Below are 26,267 nucleotides of genomic sequence, written 5' to 3'. Positions count from 1 at the left end.
TCAACTCTGGTGCTCAGCTCCAGCCTCAGAGACAGGGACATGCGGTCTCTCAACCCCAAGAAAACCACGAGATCTGGCCAAGGAAGCATGCAGGTGGCTGCGATGAGCACCCCAGGGGAGGCAGTGCGTGTGCTCCCGGTGGGAACAAGAGCTTCGCCAGGACGCGTGTCCCTCCTCCCTGGCTGAAACCAGACCGAGACACAGAGTTTGGAAAATGGGAATTTATTTATTAAAGAGAAGTCATCTGTGAATTCTTCTACTCAAGTTAGTACCTTTGACAATAACACTTTGGATTGAAACATGCCTTGTTTCAAATAACAAGTGGACTCTACAAGCAGTGCCTACGGTCAATTCAAGTAGCGGTTCAAGAGCCCAGGGGGACGTTGGAGGGAGGCGACCCCTTCCTGGGGGGACGGCCTTGTCTGTAAACACTGTCGGAGGCTGGAGGCGCGACCGAGCACGCTGCCGCCCGAGGTTTTTCAGCAGTAAGACCCCAGCAGGAGTGCAGCCCTGGCGCCCGACACCCAGGGCAGGGTCCCCTCCGGCCCACCTGCTCCCCTCCCCCAGCCCAGGGGCACCCTGGGGTCTGCACACTCTCCCCACCCCTTGGGCTGGGAAGAAGAGGCCCTCCGGGCCAGGTGGCTGGAGTGCGCGGCCTATGTGCGGTTCAGGGTCTGGAAGATTCTGGAGATCTGCAGCATGACCGGGCCCGTCTCCGGGTCGTTCATCCACTGAGTGCTGTTCAGCGGGTTCTCAAGCATGTCTTCAAATGCTGTGGGGACACGCAGAGCTGCTGGAGGACTGTGTCCCGCACGCCCAACAAGCAGCGGCGGGAGCTCTCCTCCCAGCAGCTTCCAGGTGAGCGGGGGACCGGGAACCCCCCTCAGACCCCCGCCCCGCAAGTCTCATCTGCTGATACGCAAGGCGGCGTGGTCACTGTGGGTGGGGTGGGGCGACACGCCCACATTCCCTGGCATAGGGATTCTGGAAAGCAACATGGCAACAGCTACTAGGAATCTTAAAATAGTGACGGCCCATGACTTAGTGACTCCACTTTCAGGCCCACCCTAACAGAAAAGACTTATGTAAGGATGATGTTGCCAGCTTAATAATATCTAACTAGAAAAATCGAACTGCTCAATCTTCAGGAGGAGAAGGGGACGACAGAGGATGAGACGGCTGGATGGCATCACTGACTCGATGGACGTGAGTCTGAGTGAACTCCAGGAGTTGGTGATGGACAGGGAGGCCAGGCGTGCTGCGATTCACGGGGTTGCAAAGAGTCGGACACGACTGAGTGACTGAACTGAACTGAAGGATGATGTTGCCAGCTTAATAATATCTAACTAGAAAAATCAAACTGCTCAATCTTCAGGAAATGACTTAAAAAAAAAAAAGAAACCAGCACATTAAAAATGAGCAGTTCTCTGAGATGAAAACGTTGAATTTTTAAACACTTTCATAAAGCGACCCCTCACCAAACAAAGGCGCCTCTTAGCAAAAAAGCTCTCTAGCCCAGACACACGATGGCCAACTCGGTGGAGAGCAACCAAGCGCAGGGCAGAAGGTCACCCTCGAATCTGGGAAGGACCGCTTCACACCAGAGTTCGTCATGTCAGCCAACGTCAAACCACGTCTGTGGAAGTGGCCCCCAGTTTGCGGGCTCTCAGCTGCTCAGGGTCATGGGGGCCCAAGCCCCGGGCTCAGTGGGCAAGTCCGACCTCGTTATGTTTACAACGTGATGACCCTCCCCGCCCTGAAGGGAGTCACCAGGCCCCCCCAACTGAAATGTCAGAAAGAGAACCCGGAAAGATGACTCGGCATCCGGGAGAGCAAAACATAAAACGGGCTTGGTGAGGTGAGGAAGCCCACGCCCCCACTCCTCCCAGCAGCGGCCCAACCAAGGCCAGGAGGAGGACAGCGCTGCGCAAACCAGAGGTGGAGATTTACCCGAGGAAGCACTTTCTGCCGCACGCCTCGCGCGTCACTAGAGACGAGAAGTGCCGAACGCGACCAAGGGCACCCTGACGTGCCAAGAGCTGTGGACGGAGCTCTAAGAGCAACACAGCAGCTGAGGCAGAACAACAGGCGAGCCCAGGCGACAAGGGAAGGGACGCGCAAAGGCTGGGAGCAAAGTGTTCAAAGGGACAGACGGAGCTGCTGGGTCCCTGTCTGGGGTGGAGGGCGGGAGTGGGGTTTCTCACCCAGAAAGCCCCATCAGGTGCCAAGACGTCACCAAGCGCCTACACGTCCACATTCTTGGGCTTGCTCATTTGCCTTCCAGCTGTCTGTCCTTAGGCAGTCGGGGCTGTACCCAAAGAAGCGGGTCCAAACACAGCTTATTGCAGGTGGAAGTTCAAAAGCAACAAGATGGAACACTGTTTTGTTTTTTTTTTTTTATGAGGAAAAATGCTTTACTGAACAATAAAAGTGATTGAAATTTATTTTTAGAATTTTTGTCTTCTTTCTTAATTCAGGATGTTTCCATTGTTTTATGGACTAGTAGAGCTCAAAGTTCCTGGAGAAGGAAACGGCAACCCACTCCAGTATTCCTGCCTGTCAACTCCCACGGATGGAGGAGCCTGGCGGGCTATACAGTCCACGGGGTCACAAGAGTCACACACGACTCAAAGGCTAAATAACAACAGTAAAGAGCTGAAACACGCTTCAGAGACGACGTCTGAGACGCTTCACTGCAGAAAGCCAGGCGCCAAGGCCGTGCGGCTGGCTGAGCGGCAGGTGGTTTGATGGCCACAAATCGGGGGAGGCACTCAGCCCAGTTGCTGTTTGGTTGTTGTTTAGTTTCTAAGTCATATTATTAACATAAATTAACAAATTTAATGTATTTGTCAAAAGACGTGACGCATCCATAGAATGAAACACCTGAACCGCTACAATCTCATTTTTAAAGAGAAAATGCGTCAAACGAGATGAGAAATTAAGCACCAGAAAGCCGCCGTGCGGTGCGGCTGCGCCTGCTCCGGACCTCACCAGACACCAGAAGGAAGCCACCAGCTGCAGGGGGCTGGTGCCTTCTGCTTCCTCAAGCTTCCCTGTGTTTTCCGAATGTCCTATAGTGCATATTTGCCTTCATCTAAAGAGATAAAGGCCATTAAAAACCCTACCGGAAACGCCTTGAGGGAAGCGTGTGGCTGCAGGGGCGCCCTCACCACGGGATGCTCTCTCCTGCAGGACCCTGGGCCTGGGGTCTGGCGGGGACCCTGCACCAGTGCGCGGCCCGTCCAGGTCACCGACCCAGGGCCTGTGGGCCGGGAGGCACTCACTCCAGGTGGTTAGTTCTAGAAATGCAAGAAACACTTGACACAACAGATGTAAGACCACACAGTAATCTCGCTAGACAGCAAAAAGTCACCCAGGAAGCTGACCTCCCACTCACAATCGAAAAATCTTAGCATCTAACTAGACAGAAAAGGGGAAATTATTTAATCTGACCAACTATGCCTTCAAAAATTACAAAAAAAAAAAGCTTAGAGCAAATTAGCAGATCACAAACTCGGTCAAGCACTGAAAGAAACGCTTTAGGAAAGGCTTTGGACAGACCCCGGCGGCACACGGGGCCCTCCTGAGGTCTCTGGGGAGGAGGGCCAGAAGACGCTTCCAGTGTGGAGGGTACTGGCGCAAAGAGTGGGAACAAACTCACCGCAAGACACACCACTTAAGCCCAGGAGTGGGGCATAAAGAGAAAAACTCCCTGCTTCATGCCACTCACTCTTCCAGGCACATCACAGACTTTTTAAAACAAGAAAATTTAAAACTACTAAAAAAAGAAATAGCTGAAGGTCTTCCCAAGCTTGGAATCAGAGGGCTTTCTTTAAAGAGGCATGTCATAAATGAAACAGAGATGTTCCTCTGCGTTGAGATATAGGACGTCTGTTCATCAAAGTGATCAACAGAGAAGGCAGAAACTGACAAGGGATCCTGGAGATTTAAATATCTGAGAAAGGATCAGTGTGCAGCAGGCGCGGAGAAGGTTCTGAGCAATACGACGGCAATCCAACAGCGGAAGCCATCAGAAAGAGGGGCAGTGGAGGTCCCAGCAGTGGCTGAAACTTCTGGAAGCGGCTGTCCTCCAGAGACCGGGGAGACGGCCAAGCACGCAGAAGCCCTGTGCCCGCCTGGGCGGCTGCTCCTGGCACCCGGCAGCGGGGGCCTCAGCGGCTGTGGGCGGGGCTCCCTTTCTGGACAGCAGGCTCAACACGCCCACGCCCAGGGCCCTGCCACTCGGCTCGAGGCACGGAGCCCTGGGGGAACTCTCCCTCGAGAACCAGGCACAGGAGCGCCCAGAGCAGCTCCACCGGCCCGGAAGCTGCAGGCGTCGGGCAGCCACGCGGCAGGGTCGGCCATGGCACTGCCCTGCAATGCCACACCGCACAGCCTCCAGGAAGCCAGTCCCAGGGGTCAGCCCAGAACACAGAGGGGCAACTGAATGGTCTGAGGACACGGACACCCCCACTGACATCGCTGAGGAAGCCCCTGCTCAGGCTGCGGGGGGGGGGGGGTGTCACTGCAGCGGGAGCTGCGGGGGCATCCGGGTACTCTAGGGGGCCTGGGTTGCACTATGTTTTTTTAAAAAGACCGTTTTTTTCCCAAGATGAACAGCAGGAATGTGGTTATTAATTTTGCTACCATTCTTTAAAGTGACACAAATTATACATGCTTCTTTATATCATATCATATCTCATAGACAAAACAAGTGCCGGGGCAACCCTTACAGAGACTAAGAGCCACCAGCCAACCAAGCCTCCTCTGGGCACGGCCCTGGCCTGCTGGGTGCTGTCTACACTCTCCCGACCGGATCACCTGCTAGAGCTGGTTTCTCAGAGCTGGAATGGAATCATCGCACAGGAGGCTGTCACACCCGGGCAGGACCCAAGCTCTGGGGCCCCGCAGTGACTCAGGCCCCGGCCACCAGAACCCTGCAGGGGCGGCAACCAGGCGTGGCGGCCGTAGTATCGCCCAGGGACATCTGTGTGGCGGGCAGGTCCCGCCCTACCGGGCAGGAGCAAAGCACGTACCTAGTAAGGTTTTCGGGTTGGTCAGGCCCAGCTGCACCACAGGGTTGTCCAGGATGGCCTGAAACAGGGGGCTCTCAGGGTCGATGCCCTTGTCCAGCTCCTCGGGAGAGGGCCTGCGGTCACCCAGCAGCCATTCGCACTGCGAACACCAGAGGAGCAGGGTCAGCGCCTACAGTCCCCCGCCAACCTCGACGCTGCAGTGGGGGCTCCAGGGCTGCCCCAGGGGCCAGGGGCCCTGACCGAAGGGCCAGTCCAGCCCGGCTGTCCCGGCAGACGCGGGCGCCGCAGCTCAGGGCGCAGCTGGAGCTCTGAAGCCCGAGTGCGCACTAGCGCCCTGTCACGGGAAGCGGCCGGGGCGTGACCTCATGGGCTCATACAGAAGCGGCTGAAGCCCAGGCCCACCTTGCCTTCCTGGGCCACATGGACCGGATTGAGTCTGCTCCCCAAGCGGCCCAGCGTCACCCCTAGCCCTCCCCGGGCTCAGTCAGGAGTGGGCACGCGTCCACAGGGTGGCATCATCTTGGTGTCAGTGTAACCCAACACACAAGCGTCACACTCACCCGCAGAACGCGCACCTCTCTCTAAGAGGCAAAGCCCAGGATTTTCTCAGTACTTTACAGTCTGTACACTGTTTGAACCACCTACCCCATTGTTGCACCTCAAAAGGAGAGGAGCTGCCTGTGCAGGAAGGTGCCCACACGCCCGGGCTGCACGCGGTACTCACGGCGGCGTTCTGCTGGTTGTTGCTCACTCTGAGGGCGTCGATCACTTCCTTCTCGTCGAAGCCCATCTCCATCAGGGAAATGACAGCCTGCGGGAGAGGCCATAGGCTCAGCGCCGCGCGCACAAGCCCGGCAGCGCCCGGGAGGTCGAGCTGCGGCACCATGGCAGGGGATGTCTCAATGGTTCAATCCCTGGTCTAGGAAGATCCCACACGCTCTGGGGCAACGAAGCCTGTGTGCCACCCACAACTATAGAGCCTGCGGCGTTCTGGAGCCCGGGAGCCGCAAGTGCTGAAGGCCATGAGCCCAGAGCCGGTACCCCACGACAGGAGACGCCACCGCAACGAGAGCCCAGGCACCATGGCCGGAGTGGCCCCTGCTCTCCACAACTAGAGAAAGGCCATGCACAGCGACGAAGACCCAGTGCGACCAGAGATGAATACATCTTAAAAAATAAATTAAAAAAAAAAAAAAAAAAACCACCAGGGTTTCTATTTCAAGACTGTTTCTCTATGGCTTCAGGGAGACGCTTGCTGGCTCTGTGAACGACAGAGGGGCGGAACTGGGGCTCTCTCCTGGAGGCTCACTGTCCCACCCAGGTCCCTCCAGGTGTGTCCCCGCGACTCTCGAGAGTGGGACTGTCCCCACCACCTCGAACGGCCCCCTCCAGAGGGGCTGGCCAAGCAGGAGGAGCAGGTCAGAGAAAGGGCACATCGGCCGCTCCCACTCGAGTGGAGATAAAAACGTCAGTGATTTCTGAAACCGGGAGAGATCTTCTTCACACTGTTTTCTTTGGAAAAAAAAAAAAAACCTTGAAACTAATTCTAAATTATTATCAACAAGATCTAAGCTGTAAGTTAAACATAAGTTGGTTTCTGGAGGAAGCAGTGGCCCAGTGCTCCGTGTTCAGGGGTAGTGGGGGTGTTACTACATTTTTAGGACAAAAATCACATAACACCTCCTTCCCTTTATCCTTGACTTCCGTGCATGACCTTTGACAGGACTTAACACGACCACAGAAAGATAAAGCCTTCACCAAAGTTGCAAGGGTTTCTCTTAACTCTCGGCAAGTCAGACCCTGCCCTTGAAGCCCGATGCTTTCCCCCAACCTCCTCCCAGGTGTCGGCTGGCTTCACGCCACCAGTCCCCCGTCTGCCTGTGGACACTCACGCGGCCCTGGCACGCTCTGGCTTCATGGACCTCACCCCGTTCACCCTGCAGTCAACCTGGACGGCTTCGAAGAGAACTCAACTGAGGCAGCAGCCGCCTGTGAGGACGATTGGAAGCAGGGTTTACCTGGAGCCGGACTGTGCGCAGTGAGCGCTCGGGGCAGTCCTTTCTGCCAGGGACCCCCTTCTGCTCCGCTAGTTCCCCACCTCTGGCCCGTCAGTGCACACTACAGGCACAGCCCCCCTGCAGTGCTTGATCTGCCAGGGACCCCCACTTCCTCTGCTCCACTGGGCTGTTCCCCACCACTGGGCCGTTCCCCACCTCCGGCCCATCAGCGCATGCTGCAGGCACAGCCCCTCCGCAGATATCCACGTCACATAAAATCGCCTGGAGTCCACTCTGAAACCCAAGGGTAGGAGGGCCTTTTCCATGAAGTGTCAACATAAACCGCCCTCTCCTCACTTCTGTCTCGGCCCCAGGACTGCTGGGGGGCATTCCAGATGCTCCCCATGCCCTTCTCCCCAGCCCTCCAGGGAGGACCCCCGCGTGGCTGCGCTGAGAGGCCCTCACGCCCGCAGGCACTGCACAGCACTGCCACGTCCGCGGTGGGGCGGGAGAGCGGAGGCAGCTGAAGGTCGGTCTCAGATCCAAGCCTTGCTCTCCAACCTACTCTCCCTGGGATCTGAGCTAACATCTCGTCCTTACCGGACCTTCCCCGACTGGTTCAAGTTCACAGACCCCAGCCCTTCAAGCCTCGACACCCTTTAGGGAAAAGGAGTGACTTAAGATGGTTAACAACGACAACCCAGAGAAGGAAAGGCCTTTAAGGTGGTGACCAAGACCGTGAACGACCGTCAGCGGGCCTCACAGGGCCCCGCAGGACCCCTCACCCCGGGGAAGGTGTGCAGCCCAACAGCAGACCCGCCAGGGGAAAGGCTGCCCTTCCCGAACAGGGTCCAGGGCCAACCGACTGGACTCCCGAGAGACTAAGACGAAGAGACACACTTTCTCCGGGACCAAGAAAAGCTGGACTAAAGTAACCATGTGCTTCTGCATACGGAGCTCAACTCAAGGGAAAATCCCACAGGAGCGGAGACAAAGCGGCAATGCCCTGGCCTCCCAGAGGGTGTCCCCTGGGGGCGGGGGCTGGGCCCAGCGACATGCACAGGACGCAGACCTGGGGCCCATGCCGGGGGAAGCTGGAGCTGGACCCCAGGACCCTGAGCAGGGTCTGCATCCCACAGAGAGGGCCCCGCCCCGAGGGGGACACTCCGCACGGCCCACAAGCCCTGCTGATGAACACGAGAGCTGGCCCCTGTCTGAGGTCACATTTAACCTCACAGACACACGCTCTGAATCAGCAGCAGAGGGAACCCCATGGCCCGGCCACACGGTTTCCCATGGAAACAAGCCCACAGGTAAGCCCAGGACGAGGCATCAGGCCCCGAGAAACTGGGGCCACGAGCAAAATCCGGGGGACACGGAAAACTGGAGCCTTAACGCCTGGAGCTGCCAGAGCTGTGACCTGGGTTGTCGTTTTTTCATTAAACGCCAACGACGTCCAAAGAGATTGAATTAATATTAAACTTAATGAAAAAAGAGAATAACGAAAAAGAACAGGGAGACGGAAAAGACCGGTAAAGAGGCGGCTGCAAGGACACTCAGGTCAGCAGGCCGAGTCCAGCCAGAGGCTGTGGGACGCGGGCCCTTGAGTCCCCCAGATGCTGCGCTGACCCGCCTGACCAGTCTCCTGCTCACAAGGTGGCCCACGGAGCTGGTGGGTGACCCTCCAGTCTCCAGACAGGGCCCCCGCCTGACCCCACGGCTCGAGGACACTTATAAACTTCAAACTGGAGACTCCAGGCTCAAGTATGTCCAGAGCACTTCCAGCCTCGCTCCCTGCAGGGCCGGTGGCCTGGCCTGGGGGCCGCAGCTTCCCCCGCAGGACTCGCCTTGGGAGGACCAGCCCCTCCACCTGCCAGGTGCCCCCACCGCCTGTCAACACGCACCCGGGCGTCCGCACGGAACTCCCTTCTCCTCCGGATCTTCCTGAAGATCTCTGTCAGCTCGTCTCTGCCCTCCTCCTCCTCACTGGTCCCGGCGGCAGGGGCGGCCTCGGCGCCCACCTCTCCCTGTGAGGCTGGGCCTGGGAGCGGAGTGTCGATGGTGGGGTCCTCCGCGTGCTCAATGAGCCACTCCATGGCCTGGGGCACTGACATGCTACAAAGTAAGACAGCCTCTGAGCACTGACGTGCTGCAAGGTAAGACAGCCCCTGAGCACCAACGTGCTCCAAGGGAAGACAGCCTCTGAGCACCAACGTGCTGCAAGGTAAGACGGCCCCTGAGCACCAACGTGCTCCAAGGGAAGACGGCTTCTGAGCAGCACCTCAGGCCAGGGAACCGGGCCTTTGCGTCCCAAGAAAAGCCTCTCTGACTTTGTGGCTTCCCAGCGCGAGCTGCCTAGTCCTGCATGAGGATCTAACGCAGCGCAGCTGAAGCCCCGGCCCCACCCTAACCTGCCACAAGGCGCGGCCAGAACAGATGCCCACACGCAGAAAGCCACTGGGAGGCAAACCCAGGAGGTGCCCACAAGAGGTTGGATCCAAAGCAAAAAAATCACAGCCCGCTGACCACCCCGCGGTTACAGACGATTTATTTCAGAACTGAACATACTGAAGGGCAAGTAACTAACAACAGGAAACTATAGGAGACTCCCAGGACACCACCGCCTACATGCCGCGGTCCTCCTCAGCCCCGCCGGGAACAGGCTGTGATCTGAGTTCCCAGAAAACGAGAGCCCGGTGCAGTGCACGACCACCGTCACACGCCACGCTCCCAGTACGCGGGTCCTCCGCACACCGCCCTCTAAGACCTGGAGGCGGCCGGTGCCGTGCTTCTGGAACACGTGTCCGGGTCCTCTACCGACACTCATGCGCACCGGAGGCGGCTCAGTCATGGGGCCCGGGGCAGAGGGGCGTCACCCGCGGCGTGGGGCCCAGACGTACTGGTTCAGCCGCAGGGCCTTGGCCGCCCTGGTCTCCGGGAATCCCATCTCCGTGAGCTGCCGCAGGGCCGCCTCATCCACGTGCTCGTCCTCGTCCTCGTCCAGCATGGCTGCGGGCCAGACGTGGCACCGTGAGGGCTCGGGGCATGCCCGGCCGCACAAGGGGTGCTTCCCCGAGCTCCCCGCGGGCCCAGCGCCCGCCTCAGCATCAGACTTTTGTGGCTGACCTCTTACACCTCAGAAAACCTGAGACAGACCCATCAGCTCTTGCCGTGCAGGCACGGGCGACAGTGTGAGGCGTCCACCAGGCCCCGTTTACTGCCTTTCCGTGGGGAGTGTGAACAGTGGCGGCCACGGGTGGGCCTCCGCCCGGGCCCGCTCCTACCGTTTGCCTTCCTAAATAATTCCACGGCATCCGGGTTCAGCGCCAGCAACTTCTGAGCCACCTCGATGAGAGACACCAGGATTTTCCGGAGCTCCGTCTGGAACTGCGGTGAAAGCACAAGATGCTCAACAAAGCTGCCTGGATCCGAGACAACACCCCTGGCCTGAAACTCCCAATCTGTGCGTCAAGTCACGCCCAGAAAACTGGGCAGAAGAGTAACAGGGCTCTCAGCAGGGCGGGCGGGAGAGGACCCGTCGCTCAGCTCCAGCCCAGAGGAGGCGTCTGGCCCAATGGCTGCTAAGCGAGCTGAGAGCTTAGGCTTCACTGAACAAAACAGGCGGATTCCATGGGTTCCACTGATGTGGGCCTCTAGCATTCAGTGCAACCAGTTCAAGTTCATCTTCTCAACACAGTGGGGGTCTGCTGGCAATGTCATCAGAAACCCACCAATTTCCAGTCTCCCCGACACTGAGGCTCAGCCATAGTGAGAGACACACGCGCTGGCCAGCGAGAGATACATGTGCCCGGGTTCCAATGCCCTGGCGAACATAGAACTCTCTGGAGGAGACCCTCAGAGGAGTGTTCCTGAACTGACCAGCTTGTGGCAGAGCCTGCAGACTGATCCGCAGTGTTGGGGGCACCACCCCCGACTCCTGCCCAGCGGGCACCGAGTCCTGGCCCGGCCCTGGCTTGGGAGCACTGGAAATGCTCTGCTTTAACTCAGAACCTTCCGATCCAAAATAAGCAAGAGTCAGATTTCTCTCTAAAAGGTTTTTGCCAAACTCAGAAAATTCACATTTCCCCAGAGTATCGAATCCTATTGGCCCTGCCTTTCAACGTCTTCTTAAACCCTTTATCTTGAATTAATCTGCCTACAAAAAAGCTTCAATATAGCGCAGAGTTCCTGCACCCCCTACACCCTGCTTCCCAAGTGCTCTCAGGAGGTCTCCTCGGCCCCCTGTGGCCACAAAGCCCCCGCGGGCACTCACGTCCCTCGCGCTGGTCTGCACCACGGCCCGGTCCATGTTGTGGGAAGGCAGGCTGGCGGTGGCTCGGAAGATAGCGTCTCTGTCCGGGGCTCTCTGCTCTTGTTTATTCTAACACGGGAGAGGAATCGGAAGGTCAGACGTGAGTGTAAGAGCAGCGGAAGGCAAGACTGGTCTCTGACAAACAGCCCTAACCAGGGAGCACGCGCGTCCTGGGGGCTGCAGCCACACGCCCTGACGAGCAGGGAGGCTTCTGGACGGTTCTGTGCGTGGCCTCAGGGACAGAACACTGGGCGGGCGTGGCCTGCTGGCCCCGGAGTGCGGCGGCACCGGGTGGGGAAGACAGACACTGCCTCCTAGGTCACCGAATGATCACCGCCCGGGAGCAACGGTTGGGCGGGCGGGCAGACCGCAGAGGGGCCGTGGAGAGTCCCTGGGCGCGGCCTGAGAAGCCCTGAGCCCAGGGGGAGAGGCACTATGCTGACCCCGGACGGCAGGCCCAGCCCCACGCCACTTGGCTCCTGGGGTGTTGGGCAGGAGAATGCAGGTGCAGGCGGGGGGCACGACCCACCAGGCCCAGAGCGGCCAGTGAGCTCCCAGGGCCTCTGACAGGGACGTGAAGAAAGTCTGCAACGAGCGCGACAGAGACAGAAGTGGGGCAAGGGGGTTGAAGGAGAGAGACGCGCAGAGAAGAGAAGGACGGGCCTGGAAAGCAGAGAGCGAGGCTGCGCAGTGCAGACAGGCAGGAGAGCAGGGGACGCTGTGCCAGTCATCGCAGAACAAGCATCTCTCAGAAAGCAGGTCCCCCCCCACGGGAGGGCCAGAGAGAGAAAAGGGAAAATGAGGCGGGGAAAGTACCAACAAGTACCCAGAGAACTTCCAGAATCTCCAGGGGCAACGTGCGAGCAGCCTGGGAGGGGCACAGACCAGGCACAGAGGAAGGAGAGTGGGGCAGACTGGCTCCACCGCCAGCCCTGGAGACGCCTTAGGGACACCCTGGGGACCGGGGCACAGGCCCATCGAGCGTGCACGCTCCCTCAGCAGCCACTGACGGCTGCACACAGGGCCTCCAGGCCTCCGCCTCTCAGAGATGCTGGTGGGAGTCTGGCCCCACCCAACCCAGGAGAACCAGACGTTTGACTCTAGCAGGCACAAGGGCACGACGGCCCCAAGACGGGCTCCTGCACTCATGGCCGCCTGGCCCGGGGCCCGTGAGCAGGTGGGCTGCAGCTGGGGGCCAGGTCACGGCACAGGGCATAGTGACTGGAGGACAGGGTCGGGGTTGGGGGGGGGCCCTGACCTAATCGGGCGAGTCCGTAAACAGGACGGGCGGGGCTCACCGTGGTCATCGAGATTAAAGCAAGAGGGACCCGACGCGTGAGCTACCCCACTGGCTGCTCTGAAGACGTGGGGAACTGCAGGCCAGGAAGGAGGTGACCTTCGGCAGTGGAGGGTGGTCCTGCCTCACAGCCAGCAAGAAAATGGGACCCCAGCTCTTCAAAGTGCCAGAACAGGATTCTGCCGAACACCCGAAAAAGCCGGAAGCAGAGGCTCCCAACAGGAAGGCAGACCCGATTCCAGCTCCCGAGCGCAGGGCCCAGCTGGGCCTGCCCGGCACGGACCCGGCAACCTGTGTGCTAACGGGGCTGCTCCGAGCCGGCAGGCCTGAGGTCAGGGAGTGTGCAGACAGGGGAGCCGCAGCAGGAGCCGCACGGAGGCAGGCGGTCAGCCCCGCGCAGCATGCCTGACGCAGATGGACGGGCCGGAGGAGCTGAGGGGTGGCTCCTGGAGCAGCGCCAGCAGATGGCCTCACTTGTGACCCCGGTTTCAGACAAGTGTATCAGTTTGGGAGCAGAATCTGAAAAAATGAGTGCTAAGCCGACACAGAGAGCAAACAAAACGAGGAAGGAATTACTGGCTCCCGGGAAAACAAATCTGCACGCAAAAAAAAGGAGAGCTCGCCTTCAGCAACCTGCTCAGGGCAGAGAGCGAGACTGGCGCAAGAATGGCAACGGGGCTCCGAATCTTTGACCAGGATTCAGAGGAGCGGGGAGTGACGGGGGAGGAGCTGCTCCGATCACCGAGGAGCAACCAGCAGAGTCTAGAGTTGAGAATCCAAAAACTAACAGCCCGGGATGTTGTTCAGAACCCAGGAGGAGAATCACTGAAGACAGAGCCCGAAGAATGCGGAGCACTCGCCCCCCACGCGCGTGACTCAGGAGGGAGAGGCACCTGCCGGCTCATTACGACATCTGGAGTATCGTTTGCCTTTCTAAATACATGTACTACTTTGACTTGAAAAACGAGTTATTCACAAAAACAGGCACGATCGTTTTTACAATATTTCACCTGACAGACACACACAGAGAAAAGGTGAGGGTCACCGCCTGGCAAGTCACCCAGGGCCGTGGGGGTGAAGGGAGCCCGCCTGGCAAGTCACCCAGGGCCGTGGGGGTGACGGGAGCCTGCTGTCAAGTCACCGCGGTTCAGGGAGTTGCCAGCAACCAAAACAGTAACCTGAGAGCCGGGTCGGCCCGCAGTTCTGGGAAGCAGGCCTGACTCGAGGCCCCATCCGTCTGCCGGAGATGGGTGAGTGGCGTGCCCGCGCCCAGGCAGGTGTGGCTACAGATAAGCAGGGCCTCCTCCCGTGGCTGTCCCACAGGAGGCCCCGAAAGAGCTCGGGCCGCCACAGGCCCAGGGCCCAGCCCAGAAAGGCTGGCCTGCCTGCTTTGGGGTGAACGCTCTCCCGAGCATTTTGAAGCATTGAGCAGGACACTCTACCCCTCGAGCTAAGCAAAGGCTGGCGTTTGCCCCTGGGCACGGCAGGCACCTGGCCTGAGTGTTGGAAAGGGCCTGTTGACAGAACACATCTGCCGCCGCACAGGGGAGCCTCCTGGACCAGGCTCTCTGAGGAGTGAGCCTCTGGGGCGGCTAACACACACGAGCGTAGGCACAGCTTTCCCAGGGCACCTGCATCGGGGGGCAGGGGGTCTCAGCCGAGCGCCAACTCCAAGGCCACAGCAGCCTGTCCCGCGAGAGCCAGACGGGACCTACTCCATGCAGGCTGGCGCCCCACGCTGCTCCCGCGCTGTGTTGCGGGTGGTCTTTAGAGACTTCCTGACCTTCTAATGTCAGGAAATGAGAGGAGGAACGGGAGCTCAAGACTAAACCCAACCCGGGGAGCAGGCAGCACGCGCCTCTCCATGGCCCAAAAGCGGAGCTGGTCACCGGACCCGCCACGAGGCGAGGCGCTGGTCAACAGGCTGCCTGGCTGCGATGAGAGCCCGTGACCACACCCTGTGACCACGGGACCCGCAGGACCCACAGCCAGCCAGCCTCAGAAGTCTCTTTCGAGTCTCCCCCGACAGAGATCACCAGTTCCAAACTCTGAAGCTCACCTTTTCTTCTGCGGAGACTTCAGCCATCTTGGGGAGGGGGGCTGGAGCGCGCTTTCGGATCAACAGTATCACATCTGGGGAAAACAGCACAGCGAGCTGGTTACTATCTTACACCCAGGAAGCGGCACGGAGGGCACCAGGGGGGACCCAAGGGCCGAGGAGCAGGGCTTCCCTCTGGGCACCTCCTCCACGAGGCTCCACAGAGGCCCACTCTTCCCTCGGCCCCCAAGTCTGCTGACCCTGCTCCCCTACAGTCTTTGGCCCGGCAAGATCATGGCTGAGGGGACCAGACGGGACCGGTGTGCTTGTTTTAATGGCTCTGTTTTGAAAGTCTGGGAGGTCAGAGCATCTGGTCTTAACCCTCAATGCTAAGGCACCCAGGGTGTGGTCAACGCCCGGCTAACTGTGCCTGTGCCAACCAGACACCCAGGGAGGTTGATGAACAATATTCTAGTCTTTCCAAAGGAGGCCACGTAAGGGAATCTCACAAATAAAATCGTGCTTTAAATGACACAGAAAGCCCAGCTTTTCTCCGCAAGTGCCTCCACGCAGGAGACTCAGAGTCAGTTGACAGACGTGCATGGTAAGAGCGTCTTCCTAGACGTTCAGAACAACCCGTAGCTGCACTTTCCCGACCCGTGAGTAAGGCCCGCAGCAGCTCTGGGGACCTTGGCTCTGCGTGGAAACAGCCTGAGGAGCAGAGGTCACATCTGGCTTCTCCGGAAGGCTGCGGCTCTTTCACCCCAGGGCGCACACTCCGTCTCAGCAAAGGAGAATGAAGCCCTGTGGCTGCCGCGTCTCCCGGCTCAGCCTGCTTGGGACGGGGACCCCTCGCCCCCTTACCCTCGTCCTGGACGTGCTCCTCCAGGAGGGTCTTGGCGTCACTCAGCACCCTCTCAGACGCGGCGTGTATTAATTTGTGATGGGTCACATTCTTGGGGTCTTCTAAGCTCCCAGGCGCACACTAGGAAACAGAAAAAATCACAGAACATATGTCAGGACAGAAGATAAGTTGATCACGATGCTGACAATAAAGGAGCTGACACCCAAGCCACGCCGAGAACTCACTGGTTCTCTTGCTCGCTAAGAGTCAAAGCCAAGACGAAACCAGAGAACCCTGGCAACGGTGGAGACGCCGCAGCCCAGTCCCTGAGGGCAGCGACCCGGCCACCGTGCCGCCAAGTGCCCTCAACAGGCTCACGGCTCAGACGCAGAGCGCCCCGCTGCCCACCAGCGGCTACCCGAACTGCCTCCTTAATCTGGGAAGATCTAGAAAGTGATTTAAAGATGCAAACGGCACGTCTGCCGTCTCCCAAGAACCTAAAGATCGAAGTGTGATCTGGGGTGTGGTCCGCGCCCGGCTAACTCCGGCTGAGCCAACCAGATGCCGCGGAGGTCGGTAGACAATATTCCAGCATTTCCCAAGCAGGCTACTTCCTTGTGGGAATCTCGCTCCCCACCCTCCACCGGGGCACTTGACGGAGGCCAGCGACAAGGCTGAGAGGAGCTGGTCCCTGGGGAGCAGGCCACAGGGGCCTGACCACGCAAACACCCACAACACCCCGAGGAGGCAGGATAGCCTCAGCTCAGTCCCCAGCTCACCAAGCAACGGCCACAGGGACCCCAAAGTAAGCTACAGATACAGCTGGCAGGGCCTGCCTGGCAGCTGGAAGGGGGTCACCTGGTACGTGGTTGCGTTACTGATTGGCAGCCCAGAAACCCCAGAACACACAATGTGGGGGGGCAGAGGTGCTAAAGCCAAGGCTGCCCCAACGCGGGAGATGCACCGGCCCCAGGGTCCTCACCATCCTTCTCAGCTTAGCGGGGCCACCTTTCCATCAGATAGCCTGCCATCAGATAGCCTGGACACACAACTGCTCACCCCGAGGGAGAAGCTAAGCCTGCACTTCACCTCTCAACACTGGTGTCTGAAGACCAACCAGAGTTTTTAGCAATCCAACAGGAAAGAGGGCTCACGAGGGCTTCAGGGCTACAGATGCGCGCAAGCCGGGGTGGGGGGGTTGGCGGGGACAAAGGTGGAAACCAGCCAATAGTAAGACACACTCTGACCACATATGACAGAGACACCCCTCCCTGGAATCTCACGATGGCTCTGCTCCCAGAAATACTGGGTGTGCTTCTTCTAATTCTAAAATCTGCAGGCTAGCTGGTGTGCCAAGTTCAGGATGCAGTCTATGAAACACAATTTTCCAAAACAATCCGCACACTGGCTCCTGAAAAAAAAACTGTCCTCTGCAGCCTGTCAACAGGCGCCGGGAGCAGAACTCAAGCGTGAGTCACCCACACTGCGCCTGCTTATTCACGCTTTCCTTTGTTCCCAGCAGCGGTGCTGGAGTGAGCTGGGCCCTAGCAGTGGGAAAGCCAGCCCGAGCCCATGGCTGGGGCAGGACCCCAGCGAGCCCGCTTCTTCCCAGAGGACTGGAGACGGCCTTTCTTCCCCTTGACATCAGTGTCATGTGAAGACACGCCTTGGTGTGGTGCCCTGCTAGCAGGCTGCGAGCTGGTGAGCTTATCACACAGAAAACACCCAGCACGCCACAGGGGGCCACTGTCTTAAGATCGTGACCCTCCGGTTACACAAGATGACTTACTCTGCCCCGTGATATAACCACGGTGGTCCCAATCGATACAAAACCAAGAAGGGAAAGGCCACAGTGGCAATCCATTTCTACAAAAGTCACGATAATAAACCTTCACTAACAAAGCTGCTTTATTCATTTAAAAACGTATATGCATAACAGAAAGTGTAAAAAAACCCAGTAAGTTCCCAGAGGTCCTGTGATGGGAGGAAACCCAGTGTCCCCTCCGGGTAGAGGGGCAGGAGGGAGGCACAGAGAACCCCAGCTTGGGCACGCAGGACGGGGAGCCAGGCAGGAGGAGCCCTAGCTGAGCAGTGGCACCACGATCTAAGCTCAGTGCATAGGTTTCCGGGGTGATGGTCAAGCACATAACTCGAGAACCCCGTTTCCTAACTGGAAATGCCTCCTGAGGGCTCACAAGGCCGCGAACTCTGCCCCCAGGAAGGCACAGGCACAGAGGTGTGAGGACCTCCTAACAGCTCAGCTCTGAGTCCCAAAATGTATGCCAGTAGTTTTTGGTTGTGGAAGACCCCTGCTGCTCGCCCGCCACTCACCTCGGCCTGGAATAAAATCTACAGGGTGGAATAAGATCTCTGTTCAAAGCAGGATAACGCCAGAAAACATCCCAAATGATACGCCTCAGTACCGACTGGAATAAAAATATCGGCAGCATAATGTGAATAGTTAGCGTAATGAAACTGGCTCCCTCATTAACCCCAGGTGCTCCTGAAATCCTTAGCAAGCCTCCATGAATCTAAGAGTTCTTGCTTCGTTTTCCCTCCAGAACATAGCATTTTGATGGTTATGCCAATCCTTCCCATTGGTGAGTTAGACTAAGTGCCACACCAACGTACCCGCTGACCCCCCAGCCTGACTCAGCAGGTGACAGGCCACCACCGCCACGCAGCTCTCTCAACTGACAGTCTGGTTCCGTTCACAGGCATGCCCTGTCTGGTTGCGTCCTGGCTTTATTTTGCTTCCCGGATACTGGGCTTTTCACAAACTGAAGGTCTGTGGCAACCGTGTGTCCAACAAGTCCACTGGTACCATTTTTCCAGTGGCATTATTTTTTAATTAAGGTATTCCAGCCCTCAAGGGGCTCCTGTGCTGACCGGGTAGACACAGCATCTCAGAGAGGTTTGCACTGGGCAAGCAGTGAGCCTCGCGCTAATAGCCTGGACGCTCAGGGGGCTCCCAGCCTTCCCGCTGAGCGCTGTCGTGGCGGTTTTTAGTGAAATCACCCATCACTGCATCAGAAACAGAAACGGCCAAAACATCGCTGCCCAAGTGTGCGAGCCCACATCCCCCTCCTCCCTGACGTGAGACCAAGACGCTATTCACATCCAGGGTTTTCCGGAAGGGGACTCTGGCAACCAGAATGCTCTCCGGCCTGCTTGCAACAATTACACAACTCCACAGAACCAGACTCCCAAAAGGACCCGACAGCATTTTGCGGGAGTCACTAAACAATAGCTGCAAGTCTGTCCTTGGAGACCACACTAAAAGAAAGAGCCAGGGCTAGACTCTTGGTGGGCCCAGAACAAACGTGCGAGTCACTGGCATACAGGCACACTTTTTTTGTGAAATGAGCAGTAAGAGGCTGTGGCCTCCTTTGTCCTAAATTCTGACATGGAGATACTAGATCGTGCAAAGGATAGAGTTTCCTGAGGCAGCCTGAGTCACACGGACAGATGTCTTGGCCTGCCTTACAGAGTCGAGCAGCTTAAAGAGACAGACAAAGACTAGAACTCTGAGGAACCTACAAGGGGTGCTTCACGTGAACAAACTTTAGAAAACGGCCCTCTCCCCGACCTGCCCGTGTAATCCACGTAAAGGCCGAGGACAGCAAGGGGTGCATGGACCAGTTCGGCCAAGCCACACTATTTTAAGTGATTCCAGCCACGGTGAGGGGGTGCGGGGGCGCACCAGTGGCCAGAGCCAGGCGCCGGCCCCCATGCCAGCCCCAGGAAACGGCTCCAAGCAGCCGGCTCTGCAAGGTCAGGGGAAGGCGCTTCTCCCAGCGGGTCTCTCTCTACCTTCGTGGGCACTAACTCCCAGCTCCGGGAACCTCGCCGCGACAGCAAGCGCGGATGGATGGATTCTGGAACCGCAGGAGGCCCCGTTCCGGCGGCGACTTGGCCTCTCCCAGCCCGCGTCCCCGATGCGCCCCGGCCCCCCAGGCTGTCTTGAGGGAAGCTGGACCAGAAGGTAGAGGATAAAGCGCCCGGTCCGGAGCCCCACGGTCCAGTGGGCGGCGGGAGAAAGAGGGAAGCCTGGAGCCGCGGCCGGCCTTACGTGCTTGAGGCAGCGCTCCTTGAGCTTCTCCACCGAGGTGTCCTCGGTCGCCTCCTCCAGCCACTCGGCGCCGTCGAACGCGCAGACGTGCAGCCGCAGCACCTTGCCCGCAAAGATCTTCTCCTCCTGCACGAACATCTCGCCGCCGCCGCCTTCGCCCGGGCCTGGGGCCTGCGCCCGCCGCCCGGTCCCTGAAGGTCACCGGGGCGGGCGGGCCGGGGGCGGGGCCAGGCCGCCCGCGCGCTCCCTCGCTGGCCGCCGCCGCCCCGCCCCCGGCTCTCCCGTCGGCAGGCCGCCCGCCACTCGCCCCACTGCCCGCCCGCCCGAGCAGTCGCCCTCGCCCCGCCGCTGAGCCACCGGGGGCGCGCTGTCGCCGCCGCGCCGGAAGTGCGTCACAGGGCATGACCCGGAGCACGCCGGGAGATGTAGTTTTCCTGCGGCTGCCTCGCCGTCCCCGTCGCCGCCGCGCCAGAAGTGCGTCACTGGTCGCTCCCCGAGCACGCCGGGAGTTGTAGTTCTCGGGGCCGCTTCCTTCGTCCAGCACCTGCCCGCGCTGTGCTAGCCGGGGCCGCCGGCCACGCGGGAGCCGTGCATTTGCGAGTCTGTTTTGCGATGGGTCTCAGTGTAAAATGCACACTGAATCTTAAACAGCTGGCAGGAAAAGAGCACGAAAAATACCTCAACAATGTTTATATATTGACAGTGAGTTGGTGAAAGTCGCTCAGTCGTGTCCAACTCCTTGCGACCCCATGGACTATAGGGTCCATGGAATTCTCCAGGCCAGAATACTGGAGTGGGCAGCCTTTCCCTTCTCCAGGGGATCTTCCCAGCCCAGGGATGGAACTCAGGTCTCCCGCATCGCAGGAGGATTCTTTACCAGCTGAGCCACCGGGGAAGCGCTGTGTGCTGACTGCGTGTTGGAATAGAATGGGCTATATAAAATATGTTGGCACTGCTTATTTTTACTTTTTAAAGCTGTGGCTGCTAGATTTTAGGTTGTCTATGTGGCTGCTGTTGTGTTCTTTGGACTGCATTGCACTAAAGCAGAGTCTCTCTGCGTGTGGTTCCCAGACCAGCAGCACCTGGGAGCTTGTTAGAAGTGCACTTTCTCCTGCCCTGCCCCTATGCCCCCGTCAGGGACTCTGGGGTGGGGCCCAGCACTCAGGCTGCGCAGCCATAGAGGTGCCTTCAGACGGTGCGTGAGCACCGCAGGGAAGAAACATGACCCGCAGACTCAGCACACTCATTTCTGTGGGGGTAACGGATATCAGTATCCACTCTGCAGTTCAGGCTAGACCTGGAGCAAGTGACTGACCTGCACTCTCGCATCTCATCCATTCAAGGACCTTTGCTGAGCAGAGATGAATCCAACACCGTCCCTTTTCTCGGAGGCTGGTGATCTAAATGGGGAGGTGGTCCCGGCATGTCTCCCGTTTAATACACAGGTTCTGTTCCCCTGTGATCATTCTGCTCGTGTGTGAATTCCTTTTATTCAGTTTAGCATTTACCGATAGCCTCCATGAGCCAGACCCTTCTCTGGGGTCTGGTCAGGACTAGGGCTTGAGACCAAACTATCGCCCTGGGAACGGGCTTTCTCACGCAGGAACTGCCAGTGTCATCTATTGTGCAAACATGGCCTCACGAGACAGGAGACAGCGGGGGGCGGGGGGGGCAGCAGGGCTTGGGGTTAGCCCCAGGGGAGCTTATGGGACACGGCGGCATCAGGGGGCTGAGGAGGCAAAGTGGGGGACACCGGGATGGGCTGCCCGGGAAGCATGCTGGAAGGGAAGGGCCTGGCGGCGAGTGGCTGGGGCGGCACATGGATCCAGGTCAGAAGAAGCCCCCCTGAAGCATCTGGTCTTTGTCATGAGTCCCTGGGAAGCTGCGGTGCAGATGCTAGTCTCTGAATGGCAGGAGGACAGACGAGGCCTGGAGGCAGGAGAAAGTCCAAAGCTCCCGCATGCTGGCAGAGGAGGGGCTGGGGGCTCTGAACCGGGGCGGGAAGACAGAGGCAGGAGGAGGTGAGGTGAGCCTTTGATCGGGGGGTGAGGCGGTGAGGGGGGTTAGCTGTGAGCCAGAACAGAATGAAGAATGACAGGATCGCTTCCAGTTGGGTGACAGGGTGCACAGCCAAGGGCTCCCCTGGGGCTCAGTCGTTAAAGAGCCCGCCCGCCGATGCAGGGGACGTAAGAGGCGTGGGTTTGATCCCTGGGCCGGGAAGATGCCCTGGAGGCGGAAAATGGCTATGCATTCCAGTCTTCTTGCCTGGAACATCCCATAGACAGAGGAGCCTGGCGGGCTACAGTCCATGCGGTCGCAAAGAGTTGGACATGACTGAGAAATTGAGCAGCAGCAGCTGCAGGGCCCGGCTGCACACCCACCTGGAGGGGGCCAAGCAGGGGGCAGAGCTCAGCCCTGCACATGCTGACCCAGAGGTGCAAGGGGCCTCCAGGTGCAGGTGGCCAGGGGCAGTCGAGTGTGTGGAACTGGAGTCAGGGACAGCTGTCATTGTGGGGGTGGGGACTGAGACTGTGGTGCCGCCCGCCCCCACCTTGTCCCCACTTTACACAGAGGAGTCCATGGAGAAAACTGGAGGAAGAGGGTCCCACAGAGTTCTGAGTGTAGCCCCATGGAGTCCAGAGTGGAGGTTTCCAGGAGAAAAATGAAAACCCGGAGGGGAACTGGAGCTGCCACTCGTGGGCTCGGAGAGACTGGGGCGGGTATAGCTGTGACTTCCGGGGGCAATGGGGGCTCTCGGCAACAGGGTGTCCCAGCCCTTACCAGAATAGCAGCCTCTGCGGCTCCAGAGTCATCCTTTTGGGTTTTTTGCCACGGGGGGCTGGGAAGCCCTCTCTGTGTCAGTAAAGAATGGTCTGGATCCAAAAGCAGCTCCTGGTGACTGTGTCAGCCAAATCAGCCAAGCTCCCATGCCCAGCCTCCTCCATCCACTGAATCTCCCCCAACCCTGCTGCCTGTGCAAACCCAGACCTCTCCCCAGAATTCAGGACCTCCTCCTTCAGGAAGACCTCCCTGGCTGCGCCTCCTCGGATCAGCACTTAGCACGCTGTGAGTTGCCCACCCCTCCAGTGACCCTCTCGCCAGAGCAGACCCCTGAAGGCTGGATCTCTTTAATGATATATTGGCGAAATATTGCCGAGGAGCCTGGATGTAAGTCAGTGGTCTGCCATTGGCGCCAGCTCCTCCTTAGAGCAGAGGCCAGTCAGGGATGATTCCCCGACCCCCGGGGTGCAGCCGTGGGCCTGGGGCAAGGCTTCACTCCCCAGCTATGAGCAGTGATGGGTGTTGTCCTAGGATACCTGGAGTGTTCTCGGTGGGTCCTCCTTGTCTCAGCCTCTGTCTCCTCCAGGACATGGGGACCAGGCTTCCATGCAGAGAGAGGGCCCCCTTCAAGAGAGGACTGGCTGCCCTGCTTTGGGGAGCAGTCAGCAGATGCTGGACCTTCAGTCCCTCCTGCAGCCTCAGCTGCAGGGAGCAACCTTGCGAGGTCCTCCTGGGTGGCTGAGCTAAGTGGGGTGTGAAGACCAACACCCTTCCAGTGACGGGGAGAACCGTCCTGGAGCTGCCCAAACCACATGGCCTTCCCGTCCCATCAACAGGTGCTGCCCCCTCGAGCACACTGCGCAGGGAGCTCACCCTTGCTTTCCAGGACCCCCTGGGCCCGCCCACCAGGCTGTCCGTGCCTGCTCTGCACGGGGGCGCTCCTTTTTGAGGCTGGAGGGGCGCGGGTTGCAGTGGGAATAAGGCAGAGACAGAGCCTGCACTGTCACCCCTGCTGGGCGGTTCTCAAGATCACTGTCCCTCTCAGGAACAAGCCAGGCCGGGTGGTCTGAGTGGGTCCAGACCAGCTGGGAATCAGTGAGCACCAAGGGTTTCCCTGCAAGGGACAGAGCCAGCCTGGCTGCCAGGCCCGATTTGGGCTGGCAGGGCCCGGCTCGCTGCCCCAACCCGGCCCTGGCTCCCGCTCCGGCACTGACAGTCCCCGGGAGTGGCCCGGGCTGCCCTGGGTGGTGGCAGCCAAGCGGATGACCATCTCCCCCTGGTCTTCCTGCTCCTGCCAACTCCCGCCTGGACTCAGCCCCGGAGTCCCGAGCAGGTGTGGCTGGGCCACAAAGGCTGGGGGGGGGGGGTGGTCTCCTGGCAAGGAAGGCTCCTCCTCCAGCCAAGAGGGGAGTCCACCCAGACCTTCCTCTCCCTTCAGTTCAGTTCAGTTGCTCAGTTGTGTCCGACTTTGCAACCCCATGGACTGCAGCACGCCAGGCTTCCCTGTCCATCACTCGCAGAGTTTACTCAAACTCATGTCCATCGAGTCGGTGATGCCATCCAACCATCTCATCCTCTGTCATCCCCTTCTCCTCCCGCCTTCAACCTTTCCCAGCGTCAGGGCTGGTAAAGAATCCACCCATCCTTGCAAGGCTCCAAACCTGTGGACTGGGCTGCCTGGCAGTACCTCCATGCAGCCACTAGAGGGTGGGGTGAGCCGTGGTCCTGCGGGCAGGTGGACAGCGGGTTCCTGGCTGTGGGGGGGTCCCCCTCAAGGCCCCTGCAGAGAGACTGAGGAGGTGAACTCTCCCCGACCCTGGGGTTGCTTATAGGAACAGGCTGTAAAAGATGACAACTAAGAGCTCTCCAGGCAGCAGGAGGGAGGGGGCGGTGGTGGTGGGGACCCCGAGGCACTCCAATGAGTGGAGGCAGCCCCCCGGGCCCCAGTCTGAAAAGCACAGCTCTGGCCCACCCCCCGCTGCGGTGGGAGACCCCAGGCCCAGAAAGAGGAGGGCCCCGAGTGGCCTGCTGCAAAGGCCATCACCAGCTAACCGCCTCTGCCCCGGCCCAGAGTGCCGTCTTAGAAGGGGGAGCAGGGGAGCTGCACGCAGAAACAGGGGCCCTGGAGCCACGCGTGCGAGCCCAGGTGCCAGCCAGCTCCCTTGGGGCCATCCCAGGCCTCTCTCCAGCTTCCGGCCTTGCCAGAAATCCTCAGGCTTCCTTGGCTGGAGACGTGCCCCTCTGGTCACTGCCCCAGCCTGCCCGTGTGCCCTTGTCCCCGCCCCCTCTTCGCTTTGTGTCTCTGCCTCTCCTCTGCTTGGAGGACACGGCGCCTAAACTCGGGACTGAGGGGTCCACCCTACGTCCTAGGTGATCCTTCGCTGATGATGTTTGCGAAGACCTGATTTCCAGACTGTAGATGTGACTTTGGGGAGGACCCTACTCAACCCCCAACCATGAAGAGTAGGTGACTACTAGTGGGGATGAGTCCTGAGCCTGGAGCTGCTCACCTGCCTGCTTCACAGCCTTGGCTCGAGGGGCGGTGTGGGGGTGTGCGGGGCGGGGGGGAGAGGTCCGTTCTGCGTCTCCGCCAGCTGGGGTAGGATCTGGCCTCGGCAGCCTGGGAAACGCGAGTGCTCCCAAGGTTAATTAATTAGTACATTAAAAATGCGCCTGTTAAGGGCCCCCACAAACAGGAAAGGATTAATCACCGATTTCCTCGGAGTGACAAGTGCATTTCCCTAAATTCCTCGGCTGCTGACTTAACCGAACCGTCTTCTCCAGCCCGCTGCCTTTTCCCCATGAAGTCACTGCTCATGAATATTCCGGTGTCGCAATTTGCTTTCTAAAAGGACAGACTTATTATTTCATCTTTAAGTTTACTGTCATGAATAGTAATTTTCCAGGTCCTAAAATAATGAAATGGGGGTGACGGTTCTGGTCAGCCAGACAGTTCCCGGGAGCTGGTCCCGGCCCCACGGGGGCTGCAGGGGACAGGGGGGCGGTACCAGGCTTCCCTGCCAGAGGCGCCAGACGTGCAGTCAGCCCCATCGCCGAAGGCGGGAGTGTGCGGTGCTTCCGCCCCTTCTGCTGGGCACCTCGCAGTTTCCTGGCAGGCCCACGTTCCTGCTCCTGCGTCTCAGCCACTCGGATACTGCAGCCACGCCACCATCTGAGAGCCAGGTGAGGCGGGAAGCTTAGCTGTGGAGTCAGGCACGTGCCAATTCAGATGCTGATGCTGTGTGCTCTCAGGCGAGTTACCTAACCTCTCTGGGCCTCAACTGCCTCATCCGTGAAATGAGAGTCTTGAGCTGGGACTCGGTCCCAGTCCCTCTCTACAGCCTCCAGTCTGGAGCGAGCGGGCCTGAAGCCTGGAGCTTCTGTCTGCCTGGAGCAGGGAGGGGCCACAGTGCCGCTGGCGGCTTCCCCCGGAGCGTCCTCCCAGGGCGCTCTCCATCGCTTGATGCAATTACAGGCCGTTCCAAGTGCCCAGTAAACCGTAGCAATTCACTAAGTACATGGTTAAGTGGAAAATCAGATGTCCTGACTACCTTCAGTGATCACGCGTGTGGAAGGAGTGCCTCTTCAGAGAAGGGGCAGCAGCAGACAGGTGTGCTCTCCTCGGACCCAGCCTTCTCCGGACACTTGTCACTGCTCCCTCACCAGCCCCCCTGCCACCGGCCTGTCACCAGACAGACCCCAAAGGCCCCCGTCACGGCCACCGCTGCAGACTGAGAGCCACCTCCTCCAGGCTGGCCACCCTGGCTGCTCCCCTGTCAGGCTGGGGTTTGGCCCTGGTTGCACACCCTCAACTCAGGTCCTCTGAGGTCAGAGCTCAGGTCTCCGGTGTCCCCATATTTTGCTTCCGCCCCTCCCCCCAGAGGACTGGT

General features: G+C 59.1%; 1 protein-coding gene across 1 annotated transcript; it reads right to left on the bottom strand.

Moving 5' to 3' along the window:
• Positions 1–206: 206 nt before the first annotated feature.
• UBAC1 (UBA domain containing 1) lies at positions 207–19,789 on the bottom strand. The gene is made up of 10 exons (XM_004005569.5): positions 19,597–19,789; positions 15,545–15,665; positions 14,702–14,775; positions 11,307–11,414; positions 10,318–10,420; positions 9,934–10,042; positions 8,938–9,148; positions 5,761–5,847; positions 5,037–5,175; positions 207–772 (listed from the first exon to the last, which is right to left on the bottom strand). Exons 1-10 carry the CDS (start codon positions 19,732–19,734, stop codon positions 657–659), a joined length of 1,206 nt encoding a protein of 401 aa, XP_004005618.1. The 5' UTR covers positions 19,735–19,789; the 3' UTR covers positions 207–656.
• Positions 19,790–26,267: the final 6,478 nt, after the last annotated feature.

Source organism: Ovis aries, chromosome 3 (assembly GCF_016772045.2).
Source record: "Ovis aries strain OAR_USU_Benz2616 breed Rambouillet chromosome 3, ARS-UI_Ramb_v3.0, whole genome shotgun sequence".
In the NCBI taxonomy this organism is placed as follows: domain Eukaryota; kingdom Metazoa; phylum Chordata; class Mammalia; order Artiodactyla; family Bovidae; genus Ovis; species Ovis aries.
This window is presented reverse-complemented; position numbering and strand designations above follow the sequence as displayed.

What these genes read in the sequence shown, in the direction of transcription:
- UBAC1 (XM_004005569.5), bottom strand. Translation starts at nt 19,734, where the DNA reads ATGTTCGTGCAGGAGGAGAAGATCTTTGCGGGCAAGGTGCTGCGGCTG. An exon ending in AAGTCTCCGCAGAAGAAAAG is followed by an intron (nt 11,415 to 14,701) that starts GTGAGCTTCAGA and finishes CTCCCGTGTTAG; the next exon opens with AATAAACAAGAGCAGAGAGC. An exon ending in AAGGCCCTGCGGCTGAACCA is followed by an intron (nt 9,149 to 9,933) that starts GTACGTCTGGGC and finishes CTTACTTTGTAG; the next exon opens with CATGTCAGTGCCCCAGGCCA.